Here is a 14,940-nt window from a genome sequence, read left to right as displayed (position 1 = left end):
GTGAAACATTTCTGCAAGTGACAGATCCTTGTCTTATAAACCACTGGTCCTGGCAAGTCTTCAAGCAGAGAAAGAAAACCAAATGCAAACAGTGGAGAGAAAAATCAAGTTTAATAAAAAAAATGTAAAATCACACCATGCGTCTTTCCAAAAAGCCAACACCTGCACAAGACAAAGCATAGTTTAATACAGAGCAAGAACGAACATCCCAAACGTGATGCAGAGATCTGACGTTCCAAGTGACCAACTGTTTTGACAAAAGGAAGGACAAAATAAGCAAAGCTTTGCAATGGAGTAATGCAAACTTAGGAAAAGCGGTAAAAAAGGCAGTCTAATCCATTGGCAAGCCGGCTGGTAGACTAAAGGTGAGCTGCAGTTAGATTACTAGATTGAAATAAAGTCTTTGGAATGTATGTCCTGTCATTTCAGGAATATGTGTTAACTGTGACCCCTACTCCAATCTGCAAGACAAAGTGACCTCATGCTCATCCCACACTGGTTTCATTAGAGTCTAGCCAGAAGGGCTTTGTACCAAAGATCACTGCATTCCTGACTGTCCTTTGAAAAATTAAAGAAAAAAAACCCCACTGTCAATTAAAGTAGTCTTAATGTGGACTGTGTTACAAAAAAATTCTCATGGGATGCATACAAGATTTTAGGAATGCATCTTCTACTATTTTAATAAAAGCATTAAACGCTCTTCAAGATTAATGCAGCTGTTGTCACTCAAGATTTTATCGCGTAGAACAAAACAAGTAATGTGTCTAAAGATAATGCAGACATCTGCTTGTCCCTGCACACGTCTACCGTATGCAGAGACCCAAATGTCAGCAAGTTGTGCCTGAGCTACATGTTGTCATTTTGAGGGTGGGCGGGACACTACTGACAAAATGCAGTGGGCAAGAGTAAAATGATATTCCAGACATGCCGCCATCAAATGAGGTCTCGGAATATTATAAATTAAAATATATAATTTGCCTGATTTCTATTGAAGGAGGCATACAGTCTGCTGGAAGAAATGCTGGTTTAATAATTAATTAACAAATCTCTTCTCACTAAGTTTAATGAATGTATCTAGAAAGATTTTGAGGGGCTACATTTTAATCAATACAAACAGAAAACATCAGAATTAAGGTCAGCTGCAAAATATGACATTAATGCTTACCATTATAAGAACGTTTAAAAGGCTGGGGACTACATTGTTATGTAGACGGTGAAGAGCGACAGGTAGGTCGCCAACACCAGTTTCATATTGTGCAGTGTAGAGAAACAGATATAAACAGTTTAGAGTAAGCATAATCATCAGGATTCAGGAGAGGTCCATTTACAGATTGAGTTTCTTTTGCATAAAAGATTTTTACCTATATAAACTGGGTGCAAGATCAATCCCAAAAATGTTACTCAACCCAGAACCTAAGTTGCGCTCACCTTTAAGTTCAAATAAGATTGTCAGCATCTGTGGAAAAGCAATATCATTGAGGGTACAGAACAAGCTTTGATTGGGTTAATGGCTGAACAAAGTTTCAGGGGGTACGATGGTTAAAGGACTGCTGAAGCCTTATTAATTAGAACTCACAAATGAGAAGCCTTCAACACCAAGTATCGGTAGTACAATATTCTTTGGGCATTGACAATGTTAACTTGAAAGCATTTATGTGTATACAAAATTAAAAAGAAAAAAGGTTCTAGGATTTCACTTCTGCATGCAAGAGCAATATCTGGTTTCAGCTAAAAGGGCAAAAGATTGAGGGACAGAAGTTTGCTAGAAAGTCTTAAATGGGAAGAATACTACTCTCCTCAAATCAATTGTGCTAAGAACTGTATGCAAAAGTAAAAAATTAGTTCAGTCCTTTTTGCAAGCTATGACAGAATGGAAGTACAATAATTATGCCTCTTTGTGTATTCGTTTTTCCCCACACCATTTGGTCAGAGAAGGCAAAATATAAACAATTGGCCACTCTGAGGATAATTCCACATCTTGTCACAGGAGATTATTTGGTATGCATAGGTGCGTAGTGCATTAGAATAATGGGACATAGCAGCTAGCCAAGGTAGATTATGGCAAGAAGTTTATATTCATTTTTGAGAACAAAAAAATAAAATAAAAATGTAAATACACAAGGACGTTTATATAGGATTTTTTTTGTTTAGAAAATTTTAGCCTTTTAGTATTCTGTCCCTTGAGTCATATTCCTTTACTCTGAGACCCTACATGACTGGAATTCAACACAGGATGTCCGATATTCGAAAACCCTTGGGAATGTCCGATGAAAAAAAAAATTATACAAAAAAAAAAACCCTTAAGACAAAAGCTTTGTAGTTGGAAGAATTAAGAGAGAAAAAGCTGCATTGTAGGAAGTAAAACCAAAATTTAGCCCCTCATTGGAACTGCTGCTTTAAGGAAAGCCAGGCTGAAACACAAGAGGCAGATAGCGCTGTGGCAATCATTTCGAAAGAAATGAAAAAAATAAAAAACAAAAACGACATTAATAACGAGCTGCTTAGAATGTTGCAAGAACACAGCCACAAGATGGAGCTCATGCTTCCATGCTCTTCTGAAACGTTCTACGATAAGGAGGAAAAGAAAACAGATATACATATATAATAATGAGACTGTTAGTGTACACAATCAAGTGAAACAAAATTACCAGTACAGCAGCAGTCTGTTCAACTAACGCCGGCCGCCCGGCTGCGCAGTTCAAGGTAAATGGTACCGCATACTGCGGCGTGATGGTGGCTACGTGTGGATGAAGAGTTGTTACCATTAGTGGGGTACAGCTTCCCTGAAACGTAGATTAGGAGGTGAGTGAAACAGTGTACTTATAGCAGGTAAATATATATATTTTTTTTTTTTTTTAACAGTAACCTGACAAAGGGTATGTGGAAAATGTATTATGTGGGAAGTTATTTTTACTGGAAATGGGTTTAGAAAGAATAAGGAACATAAATTAACTTGAGGGCGTTCCCCAACATGGATTTTATACCTGTGCATTGCCCTACTGGAGCATTCACTGGCATAGAATCCAAGTCATTCCCATTGTGCACAGCTGTGCCCAATGACCCCAAGGGTCACCTCCCAAAAAAGGTGAATGTGTAAATATTTGCCACTTCATCCAGTTTTTCTGTATAGGGGCCTATTCATTTGCCGACTTTCTGCATGATGCGACCAAAACCAGGAGGTTTTGGTCGGATCATGCAGAAAGTCTGGAAGTGGATAGCCGGCAAGGACCAGCGATGCGGGTGCACGCTGGGTCCTTGCCGACCCAGACTATCTAGTCAACATGCCCGTCAACAGGGAGGTTGGGCTCCTGCACTGAAGACCTTCAGTGAACGTCTTTCAGTGCGGTGCCTGTACCTCAGCGACATGAAGGTCTGAACGCTGGAAGTTCATGTCGTTAAATGGATAGGCCCCTTATCAAGTAAAATGTTCCTCCTTTTCCATTTTCACTATCAGAAGTCCATACAAGAACAATACATTTAAGGGTCAATTCAATTAAGTGTGATCATCTCGAGCTCACGTGTATATAGGTTTATATGTCACACTTATCTCTGGACTCGCTGATTTTTGTTAGCAACCTCTAGGGCTGTGTACAAAAACTGAGTCCATTGTGAGTTTAGCTGCTGTTGCAACAGCAACTTACCCCTCTCGCATTTGGGGGAGAGTTCATTGAATTGACCCCTTAATGAGATGGAACAGGGCTAGTTAACAGGCACATGACTGAGGGAGACACGTTGGACTGTCCCCAACTGTGCACTCATACATGTGTTTGTGACCAAAGCAAAGTTAAATACATGTATGTTTTTCTCCTTTTTATTGATTTTAAACAAGCTCGGCTCCACATGTTGAACTGTTTTTACGGAGCTGACACACCAAATCCCATTTCTAGAAAGCATGACTGAATGGAAAATTCAATTCATTTTCATGATCTGAGGAACTTTGATGAATCTTGTGAACCTTAAGTTCCGCTACTCACATTACAAACCATCCATCTTTCAGAGAAGGGAGTACTTTTAGATTTAATTTAATGTAAAAACATTTCTACAGCCTTCTTACAATTTCCAGAACTCTGATACTAGTCTGTTTCGTCCAAGGCAGTCAATGCTAGACACCATCAAATTTAATGTAGACTCCTATGTCTTAAGCTTGGAATGCACACTCCAGCGGTCAACATATATTCTCCGGTGTTTGTGGCGTTGGAGGAAGGTGGTGGTAAATCACTTTATAGACCTATTAATTCCATAACTGTTCATGTAGCTTAACTTTGTATTTCTACATATTTTGGTCCTACTCACTGGTCTACCTGTGAGGAAGAAGGTCTGCCCACAAGTCAGAACGACGCACAAAATATCCATCTGCTTAACATTAAAATAGACTGGCCAACATTAACCTCAAAAAGGGGCAACATGTGCAGGGAGGTATCCCTGATAGCAGTGAACTATCCAAATAAAGGACACTAATTTTTCGCTCTTCTACCTAAAAGTAGAGAGGCAGGACCATTTCTCTTGCCCATATAGGGACAATGCTAGTGCCAAATGAAAGAACTGCTGTCCTGTAATATGTATTAAGATTTATGCTAGTTTAAACGGGATGTAGTTATGAGACCTGTGGCCGCGATGCCGCCGGTCTCAATAGCGACAGAGGAATGCCGACAAGGGATTTAAGACAGGCGATGGTATTTCAACGCCTACCTTAATCCCGATGCCAGAATGCCGAAGGACGCCAGCCCGAACATGGTAAGTCCGGGATGCCCTTAGCATTAGCTGCACAGGGGTCAAAGAGGGGGGGGGGGGCCTAGGTTTAGGGAGAGTTAGGGGTTAGGCACCGGAGGGGAAGGGGGGGGGGGGGGGGAGACTGGGTTAGGCTTAAAAAAAAAAAAAAGGAAAAGTTGGCACACTTAGCCGACCTTTGTAGGGATACCAAACATCGGGATGCTGCAGTCGGTATTCTGACAGCAGGCATTCAGACAGCCGGCATTACAAAACGATTCAGTTTAAACACCATTATATTTAGATCATTATTTTATTTAATGCTATATGGCAGGCTTCCTTTTACATTAACAGACATTTTTCTAAGTTTATTGGTTTGTGCCAGAGTGTACCCTATAATTCAAGCTCATCAGACAGATGTGAAACTGCTCAATAAGGGAGGGGGATTTATTTCCTTAATAAAATAAGTTAATCATGGTGCACTTTACGGGGAGAGGAAAAAAAAAAAAAAAAGAAAAGGTTTCCAAAAACAGGAATCTGTGGTGGATTAACAAAGACATGGGCTTGAAACTAAAACATACCAAAGTATAACTATTGTGAAGGATATAAACACAGATATAATAAGCTAATAGACAAGTGGAGGGAAAGAATGCCCCAATCTGCTTGGAACTAACCATTATTATGCTTTAGGCTATACTGATATAGGGGTAGTCTCTTCTGTTTTGGACAGATGAATGCAGGGGAGATTGAAGATCCCAGATTGATGACTATATTGGGGTATGAATGTAGTGCACGCCTCTTCAGATTGAGCGCTAGGAACTGGGGAAAGTAGAGGAGGTCACAGTCCCATCATCTACTATGGCCCACATCATGCAGAGATACAAAAACGCAGAAAAATCTATATATGTAAGAAACATCATAGGTTCATATATGTTTAACGATTTGTTTAACATATAGGTGACTTGTCCATTTTAAAGCTATTTTTTTTCCCCGGAGAATGGAAGTGCCCCATCTAAAAATAGGCCCACACACTGACCAGGCAAAATGCAGTAGACACGTATATCAAAAGTATAGAGGTTTCAAAATGCTATATAGTTCCCTTGTAAGCCATGATGGTTGAATAGGAAAAACAGAAAAAAAAATGTAATTCGCGTCAAAGTCACTTTCTATAATTGGAAGAGGCACCGCTTGGTCATGTGCAGTGTTATTTTTTTAATATGTGAAACTTTGAATAATTTTGGTAATATTTTCTTGATTAGACGCTAACCAACCTTTTGCTAGCATCAATTTGGCCACCTTAAGGCATTGATGCCATGTACACAGTATGCCAGCACATCTGGTCAACACAGGAAGACGAAATGAAGTAAATTAATTTTGTTATGTGTAGTATGAAGAATCATTAGTACAGGGAGCCTAGCCATGGCAATGGTGACTGGCACTACAGTAATTTAATTTGGTTAGTCAGATCAAGGAGAGAGGGGGAATACACACCCCACACACAAACTGATGGGAACCTGATTTTTCAGAATTGTGTAGTCAGAGTATAATGAAACAAAAAAAAAAAAACACGTATAAAGATATTTATATTCGCAGAGAATGCTACTATAAAACATATGCATAAAATCAGACGACTGCATAAACACAAGCCTGCTGGAAAATTATCTTTTCAATAGACCTTTACACTTGAAATCAAAGATTGAGAGTATAAAGCAGAAGTAAGCAATAAAGCAGTTTAAAAAAATTAAATAAATGCAGTTCTTGTTACTGCAGACTAGATTCAGATATTTACATCTGCTTTCCATAGCTTGCTTACATAAGACAAATGGGTTTAGTTTGTGAACCAGTGGGAAGATATGGTGCAAGTATATAAATTAAAACCGTATAAAACTCCCAAAACAACAGTAAGGCCTCTCACCCACTGGTATTAAAAAAAAAATAAAATCATTTTCACTTGAAGATGTGTTTTTTCTTCCAAAGATAGTAAAAAGCAGTATTTGATTCCATAAAAGCAGATTATACCCCATGCTAAAAAATAACAGGCCGATATAGTGCATGTTTTTGTTTTTTTTTTCCCTTAAGGTGCATACACACAGAATGATATATCGTTACGATATGAACGATAACTATATCCTTCAATGATATATTGTTCCGTGTATATGCAACGAACGGCCAACGATGCGCGCTCCCGCTGGACAATAACGATATCGTCCATTGGGCATGCATCAGGCCAATTTGGACAATATTGTGCATTATCTTCAATTTCAAGGGAGATCGTTCAGAGATATCGTTTGCTGAACAGATCGTTCAGTGTGTACCCAGCATTAGTGTAAGAGCAGTTTGCTGCAGTGTTTGTCCAAATATTTTTTTTCCCCAATATTTTTTTGCCCCATGCGCCTTAAAATAAATAATCATGAACATATACAATACCTCCTGGGGGGGGGGATCCTCAATAGAACCGCAGTAATTTATTTTAAACAATCAGATTTGAAAACTGTAGCAAGGTTTTTTTTTTTTTATTGCCGAAAAACATCTGTGTGCAAATACTTACTGTACTCTAGCATTAATATGTATTATTGGCATCCCGTATAGCAGAGTCCTATGACTGCAATCTGTTTCCAGGAGTCTTCTTGAGGTCATGTTTCCATTATAGACGTAATGAAACAACTTATTCCAGGCATTTTTCTCTTCCAGCAAAACTTCCCAAAATTATTTTTAGACAAATTACAGTCTGAAAACTGATCATGGTTTAGCCCAGCCATTGATCTTTAAATGGGCACAATTAACTTGAGGAGAGTGGATGCTGAGCATTGAAATGACTCGTTTTATGTAAGAAATTCTTGGTAATGGAATGTGAAAAGGATAAGCGAGATTTTCAGAATGCACTTCTTAATTTAGTAATGAAAGGATTTGCTGTATACAAAATAGATCATAGCCATATCATAGCCCATATGGAAGCTATTTTAAAACAGCAATCCTATTCTGGAAAGTGAAAAAAGAAAGTGTAATATGGGGGAAGGGGTGGCACTAGGGAAGGGGATGATGCAAGATTTGATAAACAAATTACAACATAGCTCTACTTATAGAGCCTGAGTGATTAATACTACCTCTCAGTCATTCAGGCACGCTACTGGTAATATACAAGGTTTAATACAAAGGGGCAATAAAAACAAACAAAAACATTCTTTGCTATGAAATCTTAGATACACTTCCCCTCACTTAATTTTGTGACTAGACATCAGCTTGATTAAATCATATACAAGTGCCTAGAAAAGACTAACAAACAGGTAGCCCGTCAGTACGAGACTTCATCCCAAAGTCAAATTCATATCAGATTCCCTTCAATATGTGAGCTAGTTATTTTTTTTTTTTTTTAAACATTTGTTCTCTGTGATAGTTCCCCTTTAAAAAAAAAAAAAAAAAAAAAAAGACCAATATGGACAATTCTAATTACAATAGCTAGATACACGTTAGCCAATTATATACGTCATTTAGGTAGCTCTTGTTCAAGGTTCACCTTAAATAGATTTTGATTACACAAATATATATCGCAATTAGCAATCCAAATTCTGGGCACATTTACTGTGAGTTTGTAGTGAATACTCCTACTGCAGTCCATGAATAACTGAGTATCATTTCAGGGGATGATTAAGAAATCAGCAATTCTGCTCATGAGAGATGTGTTTTATGGTCAAATCTCTAGTAGAGTCTTAATAATATAAGCCAATTAGGAACACACCCTGCCTACTTTTCCAATGAGGACATCTAAAATAAAAGGATGCCAGGAATTTTGGAGCAGTGACTCACAGTGACTGGCAAAGAACTTTGCAGCTTGTAAAACTTGCTCTTGTAATTTTGTGAAATTCAGACAAACTCTCCAAAATAGCTTTTGACCAGATGGGGGAAAAAAAAAAAGTGTTTTTAAAGAATAATTTAAAAAGGCTTATTAAACAGTTCTAAAAACCTTGCATGTGCGTATATATATATATATATATATATCTCTATATATAGTTTATGTATATAAAAATGTTTTTATTATTATTATTTTTTCTACATCTTGCATAAAGCTATTAATATGGATAAACTGAATTACCTGTGTCAGGACTCCAGACTGGATCTGGAGAGGTTGAGCAGCCGGAGCTTGGGGCACAATGGGGACACTACTGTCCATCTGAACAGGAAAACCGGAATGCTTGGTAGTTGCTTGAAGTCCAGCTTTAAAAGTAAAACAAAAATCAGTATTTATCAATGGATTGGAGAAAATCATACCCGGTGTCTATATATAAAAACAAAATAAAAAAAAAACACAACTCAGTTTAAATCTAAAACATGTTCAACGAAGATACTGTGAATAAGGAAATTGGTGATCTAAAGTCAGGCACAGTGCCTGAGAACAAGCCACTTTAAATACAAAAAGATCATTTTCAGACAACTGCGCGCTTATGTTCCAACCACACCAACAGGCCCACATGTGGGTAAGGCACCCATTTTATGAAATTTGGCAACTCACAGTTGGGGTCAAATTAAACACTGACCCCTGCTTGGACTTCGACGTGTGTAGGCAACTTCAGTTCAGCACCTCCATGTGACTCAATGGGGAACAACGGAGCACTGATGAAGCACTTCACTACAGTCTGCTTAGACCAGGGATTCTCAACCACAGTACTCAAGGCACACTAACAGTCCAGGTTTTAAAGGTTAGCCATGCTTGAGCACAGGTGACAATTAGTACTTCAGTTATTTTGATTTAACCACCTGTGCTCAAGCGTGGATATCACCAAAACCAGGACTGTAAAAGGTGTCCATCCACTAGAAGAGAGGCAAAAGACTGCACGATTACGACATTGTAATCGTGCAGTCGTTTGTCAGTCTGTGACGTGCCTACACTGATGTGCCTTCACTAAAGGACTGCTCGTTCAATCATCCTCAAACATGTTGAACCTAACTATATAGTCAGATTGCACAACATATTAGTACGATGATAGATGTCTAAATGACAAGCGGGAGGGCGCATCGCTGGTCGTTTTACATTTTTAAAACAATCTGCAAACAATTTTCAAACGATAACGATATTATCGTTCAAATCGCTCAATTTAATAGTCTAGTGGATGTGCGCCTTTAGTGAGCCTTGAGGACAGAGGTTGGGAGTCACTGGCTTAGACATTTCTACCAAGTGGTTGGGTTACTTATGAAAATTATCAAAATTACCTTGAAACGATGGAGGGCAAACAATAAAAGTCTGCTGGAATGGGTCAGTTTGGGTGCAGAGCTGGGCTGCTCCAGGCTGCAGAGAAACTCCCTGCTGTGCGACACCAGTCACTGGTGCAGCAGTTGGTGGGTAAAGCGCGGACTGATAGTTTAGTAATGATACATCAGAGTTGGCCAGTGAAAGAGTAGCTGCGGCAGACGAGCTTGATGCCAGTACACTAGCCTGAAAGAGGAAAGCAATGAGCTGTATTTATCAACATGCAGACTTCACATGTGACGTGTAGAATGTGTTAGGCCATTTAGTGGTAACTTTTTTCTGCAAATGCAATGCCTGGAGTAAAGCTTGCTATATGGCCTGGAAGTCATTTTGTGCAGTGAGAGCTACATACCTGATTGTGCACTGTATTTAAATGATTACTGAAACTCATTGTTAGATTTGTGCTTGTGTTAGGTGCCACGTGAGTAGTGAAAGGACTCTTAATCTGGTTCACTGTATCATACATATTGTTCCTCCTCTTACAGATCTCCATGTTCTGAAAACATGACTTCACGCTGTGGGGAACAGGAAACAAAATATCAAGTTATCCAAAGAAAAAGAAAAGCATGTTAACATTATAAAGTAATCTCTGACCAGACCTTTAGAAATTAATTTTATTACTATTATTCTTTAAAGGCTAAGCAGTGCTTCATACAGCTGCCTGTTACTATACAACCTACCTCAGTGATTGTGCTTTATTTCTCTATACACCGCTCATTACCTCTAGTTGTACATTTACAGATTGAGTGCCAATAAGGAGGGAACAGCAAAAGCAAGTAGCTCCCAAGGTAATCCAGCTATTCAATTTGTAAGGATGACCATCTTGAAATGTAATCAAGATAAAATACTTACACTGTACATATCTGAGCTTATTTACGGTAAGTGGTACGAAAAGTAACAGTTAGCTATTACACATTCAGTCTGATTTAAAGAGTGGTCTACTTGGGGCTGGGTCCTACCCCACCCCAAATTACCTGAAGATAAACCACAATGAGCCGTTTCAGTGCAGGGTGCTGTCATTATTAAAGCCATCCCGGGAATTTGATCTACTAGTATCCAACCAGTGCGACACCTAAATGGACGTCTAGCCAATCGGATGCCATATTTGCTTTCTTCAGTTCAAGCATACCTTACACAGCTTTACTGCAGTCTCGCCCAAAAAGCCCCTCTTGGCATGCCAGGTCCTGTAAGACACTGCTAGCGCAAGGAGTCTTTTTTGCGGCTTTATTTGCTGAAAATGCATCTAAGTCGCAATGACATGCAGCTAGGACACACCAGCACTCTGTTCAAGTGTCTCATAAAATTAGCACAGTCAGGTGCATAAATATTGGGACATTGACAGAATTTTCATATTTTGTCCTCTATTCACCACCACAATGGCTTTGAAATTAAACAAACAAGACGTGCTTTAACTGCAGACGTTCACCTGATTTGGATGTAATTACCCTCAAAATTAATATCTGAACAGTGTAGGAATTACAATGGTTTCTATATGTGCCTCCCACTTTTAAAGGGGCCAAAAGTAATGGGACAAACTAAACAATCCTAAATCTAACTTTCACTTTTTAATACCTTGTTGCAAATCCTTTGCAGGCAATTACAGCCTGAAGTGTGGAACGCATAGACATCACCAGACGCTGGGTTTCATCCCTGGTGATGCTCTGCCAGGCCTCTACTGCAAATGTCTTCAGTTCCTGCTTGTTCTTGGGGCATTTTCCCTTCAGTTTTGTCTTCATCAAGTGAAATGAATGCTCAAATCGGATTCAGGTCAGGGAATTGACTTGGCCATTGCATAACATTCCACTTTTTAGCCTTAAAAAACTCTTTGGTTGCTTTTGCAGTATGCTTCGGGTCATAGCCCATCTGCACTGTGAAGCGCCATCCAATGAGTTCTGAAGCATTTGACTGAATCTGAGCATATAATATTGCCCAAAACACTTCAGAATTAATTCTGCTGCTTTTGTCAGCAGTCACATCATCAATAAATACAAGGGAACCAGTTCCATTGGTAGACATACATGCCCACGCCATGACTCCACAACCACGCTTCACTGATGAGGTGGTATGTTTTGGATCATGAGCAGTACCTTTCCTTCCCATCACTCTGGTACAAGTTGATCTTTGTCTCATCTGTCCATAGGTTGTTGTTCCAGAACTGTAATGGCTTTTTTAGATGTTGTTTGGCAAACTCTAATCTGGTATTCCTGTTTTTGTGGCTCACCAATGGTTTACATCTTGTGGTGAACCCTCTATATTCACTCTTTTGAAGTCTTCTCTTGATTGTTGACTTTGACTCATACAGACCTACCTCCTGGAGAGTGCTCTTGATTTGGCCAACTGTTGTGAAGGGGTTTTTCTTCACCAGGGAAATAATTCTTCTGTCATCCACCATAGTTGTTTTCCGTTGTCTTCCGGGTCTTTTGGTGTTGCTGAGCTCTCCGGTGCGTTCTTTTTAAGAATGTTCCAAAAAGTTGATTTGACCACACCTAATGTTATTGCTATGTCTCTGATGGGTTTGTTTAGATTTTTCAGCCTAATGATGGCTTGCTTCACTGATAGTGACAGCTCTTTGGATCTCATATTGAGAGTAGACCGCAACTGATTCCAAATGCAAATGTCACACCTAGAATCAACTCCAGACCTTTTACCTGCTTAACTGATAATGAAATAACGAGGGAATAGCCCACACCTGTCCATGGTGTTGATAGTCCCATTACTTTTGGCCCCTTAAAAAGTGGGGGAGACATATAGAAACCGTTGTAATTCCTACACCGTTCACCTGATTTGGATGTAATTACCCTCAAACTAAATCTGAAAGTCTGCAGTTAAAGCACACCTTGTTTGTTTCATTTCAAAGCCATTGTGGTGGTGAATAGAGGCCAAAATATTAAAATTCTGTCAATGTCCCAATATTTATGCACCTGACTATAGATCTGAAAAATTAAGTCTCTGAATTTGTATATGAAATGCTACAATGCAGAGGCCGCAGCTTTTTTAATTGCAAGTTCTGTTGTGGTTCATATACAGACTCAGTTGCACACAGATATAGTGTTGGATATCAAATTAATCAGCACAGTATTCTGGCGCGTCCTAGTCACATTGCGACAGATGCATTTCATCAAAAACAAGAGACGCCTGAGCAGAGTTGCACTGGACCTGGCAGCTCACTCATGCCAGGAATGTCATGCTGCGTGGTGTATTGAGGCTAGATGTATGCATCTGTAGTTCTGTGCTCAGTCTAGTTTCCAGTACTGAATGCTCGGATACGTGGTTCTTCACCTCCAGTAAGAATGGGCCCAACCACCAATTTGTGAAGTTGGGGAGGGTAAGTTATTACTATTTTTATTTAAACAGTTTTCTCTTCAAAACATAGAATTAAAATTCTGCATAAAGATACACAAATAGATTTACCACCGGTGTTCTTAGATAAGCTATATCTAGATTTCAAATCACAGAAAAAGATTTGCTTGAAATAGAGGTTTTATTAAAAGCTGCATTGTATTCTATTTGTAGCAGACTGCAGCTTGACCTTTCCGTAAAACAGCCTTCAAAAGATCCACCTGTGAGCGAAGGAACATTCTTACGTACTGATTACTGTGTGGGAAATCCAGCAGGTGAGTCATGGTGACAAACGGGTGGTTTAAGGTTTTCAGTGGAGTTATCCTCTTATCTGCATCAATAGTCAACATTTTCTTCAGCAAATCTATATATTCTCTTCTGTCTGCCTTCTCTGCCAACATATCTGTGCCTTCTAGATCTGTAGACATATTCACCTATTAAAAAGAGGGGTGGATGAATTAGGATACCACATACATAAATGAACAAATATGCATTTTCTTGTCATAGCCCTCCCGTTTGCAGGTCAGTGCCATGTCTGGAACTTAGTTTCCAAAATAAGCTACTGATAAATGCCAAACTAGCCACTTAATTCGGTGCATCAACTTTTTTTTTTGGTTATCATTAAACTTGAGGACTCGTATTGTAAGAGATTCAGCTAGAATTCCCCTTTAGTAAGGTGCCTAGATCACTTCCAGCTACACTGCAGCCAGTTAGTGTAGATCAGGTGTGTTCAACATGCAGCCCTCCCGCTGTTATGCACAAAACATCCCATCATGCCCTGCCACAGTTGTACTATTAGGGAATGCTAAGATGTGCAGTTCCACAGCTGGAGAGCCCCATTAAAACACCTAGTGTAGAGGACAAAATTGTGGTCACCTTCTGATCACCTTATATGTAATGCCTATGAGAATATTATATCACCACCCATCAGCAATACACAATACTGTAGCTCGTTGCCACTAATATTGACTGGTTTCCAGCTGCATATCAACACACACACACTATATTCTATAACTCTGCTCACCTTTAAGTATCGCAGGGTGAACCAACAGTAATCGTGCAGGATTTTAAAAAAGGTCAAACCAGGTGGCAAGGTATTAAATATTCATTAATGACCAACTGTATAACTGGATCTACTGTATTAGAATCTGTAGATTCATGTTACACAAGGGGGAATGAAGTTAAACAGAAGTCAAAATTTAGAAGCCAGCTTATCTAGAACAAGACAGTTAGGGGGTAGCAGTAAATTGGTGCCATGGCTACCAGGAACCTCGGTCCTGTTATCAGATCTAGAAGGTGAGAGATGACTGGAGTTTCTTTTAGCACATTTACCTCTATATAAACCTTTCCACTATAGTTATTACACAAGAAATGCATACATTACACTGCTCTACTGCATTTCTTGCTCATAAGCAGCATCGTGTTGCATAGAATTATGAAGAATTCTGTAATTGATTCAAAAATGAGAAATAGCAGAATGGCATATTTTATCTGGAAGTACTCTATTCATTAAGTTACACAATAAACAAAACTAGTTTATTACTTGGCTGTAAACAGACATGATCACCAAGTGCCTCCTCCTGCAGTTACTATGGGAATTACCGCTACACAATCTCATACAGGAGAGTGGTGGCAGCCATATGGGAGAAGCC

At 39.1% G+C, this 14,940-nt stretch overlaps 1 protein-coding gene across 8 annotated transcripts in view; it reads right to left on the bottom strand.

Moving 5' to 3' along the window:
* HIPK1 (homeodomain interacting protein kinase 1) overlaps positions 1-14,940 on the bottom strand; it is a 105,231-nt gene that overhangs the window by 19,277 nt on the left and 71,014 nt on the right. For 4 of the 8 annotated variants that reach the window (XM_088454446.1, XM_088454447.1, XM_088454445.1 and 1 more), the window contains 5 exons: positions 13,538-13,722; positions 10,302-10,464; positions 9,913-10,135; positions 8,798-8,919; positions 2,649-2,783 (listed from right to left, as the gene is read on the bottom strand). In XM_088454446.1, the coding sequence (XP_088310572.1) occupies positions 2,649-2,783; positions 8,798-8,919; positions 9,913-10,135; positions 10,302-10,464; positions 13,538-13,722 (828 nt within the window). The remainder of the gene's footprint in view (positions 1-2,648; positions 2,784-8,797; positions 8,920-9,912; positions 10,136-10,301; positions 10,465-13,537; positions 13,723-14,940) is intronic. The other 4 variants (XM_088454449.1, XM_088454450.1, XM_088454451.1 and 1 more) reach the window with 1 other exon arrangement.

Source organism: Taudactylus pleione, unplaced genomic scaffold (assembly GCF_031769625.1).
Source record: "Taudactylus pleione unplaced genomic scaffold, aTauple2 ptg000615l, whole genome shotgun sequence".
Lineage (NCBI taxonomy): Eukaryota > Metazoa > Chordata > Amphibia > Anura > Myobatrachidae > Taudactylus > Taudactylus pleione.
This window is presented reverse-complemented; position numbering and strand designations above follow the sequence as displayed.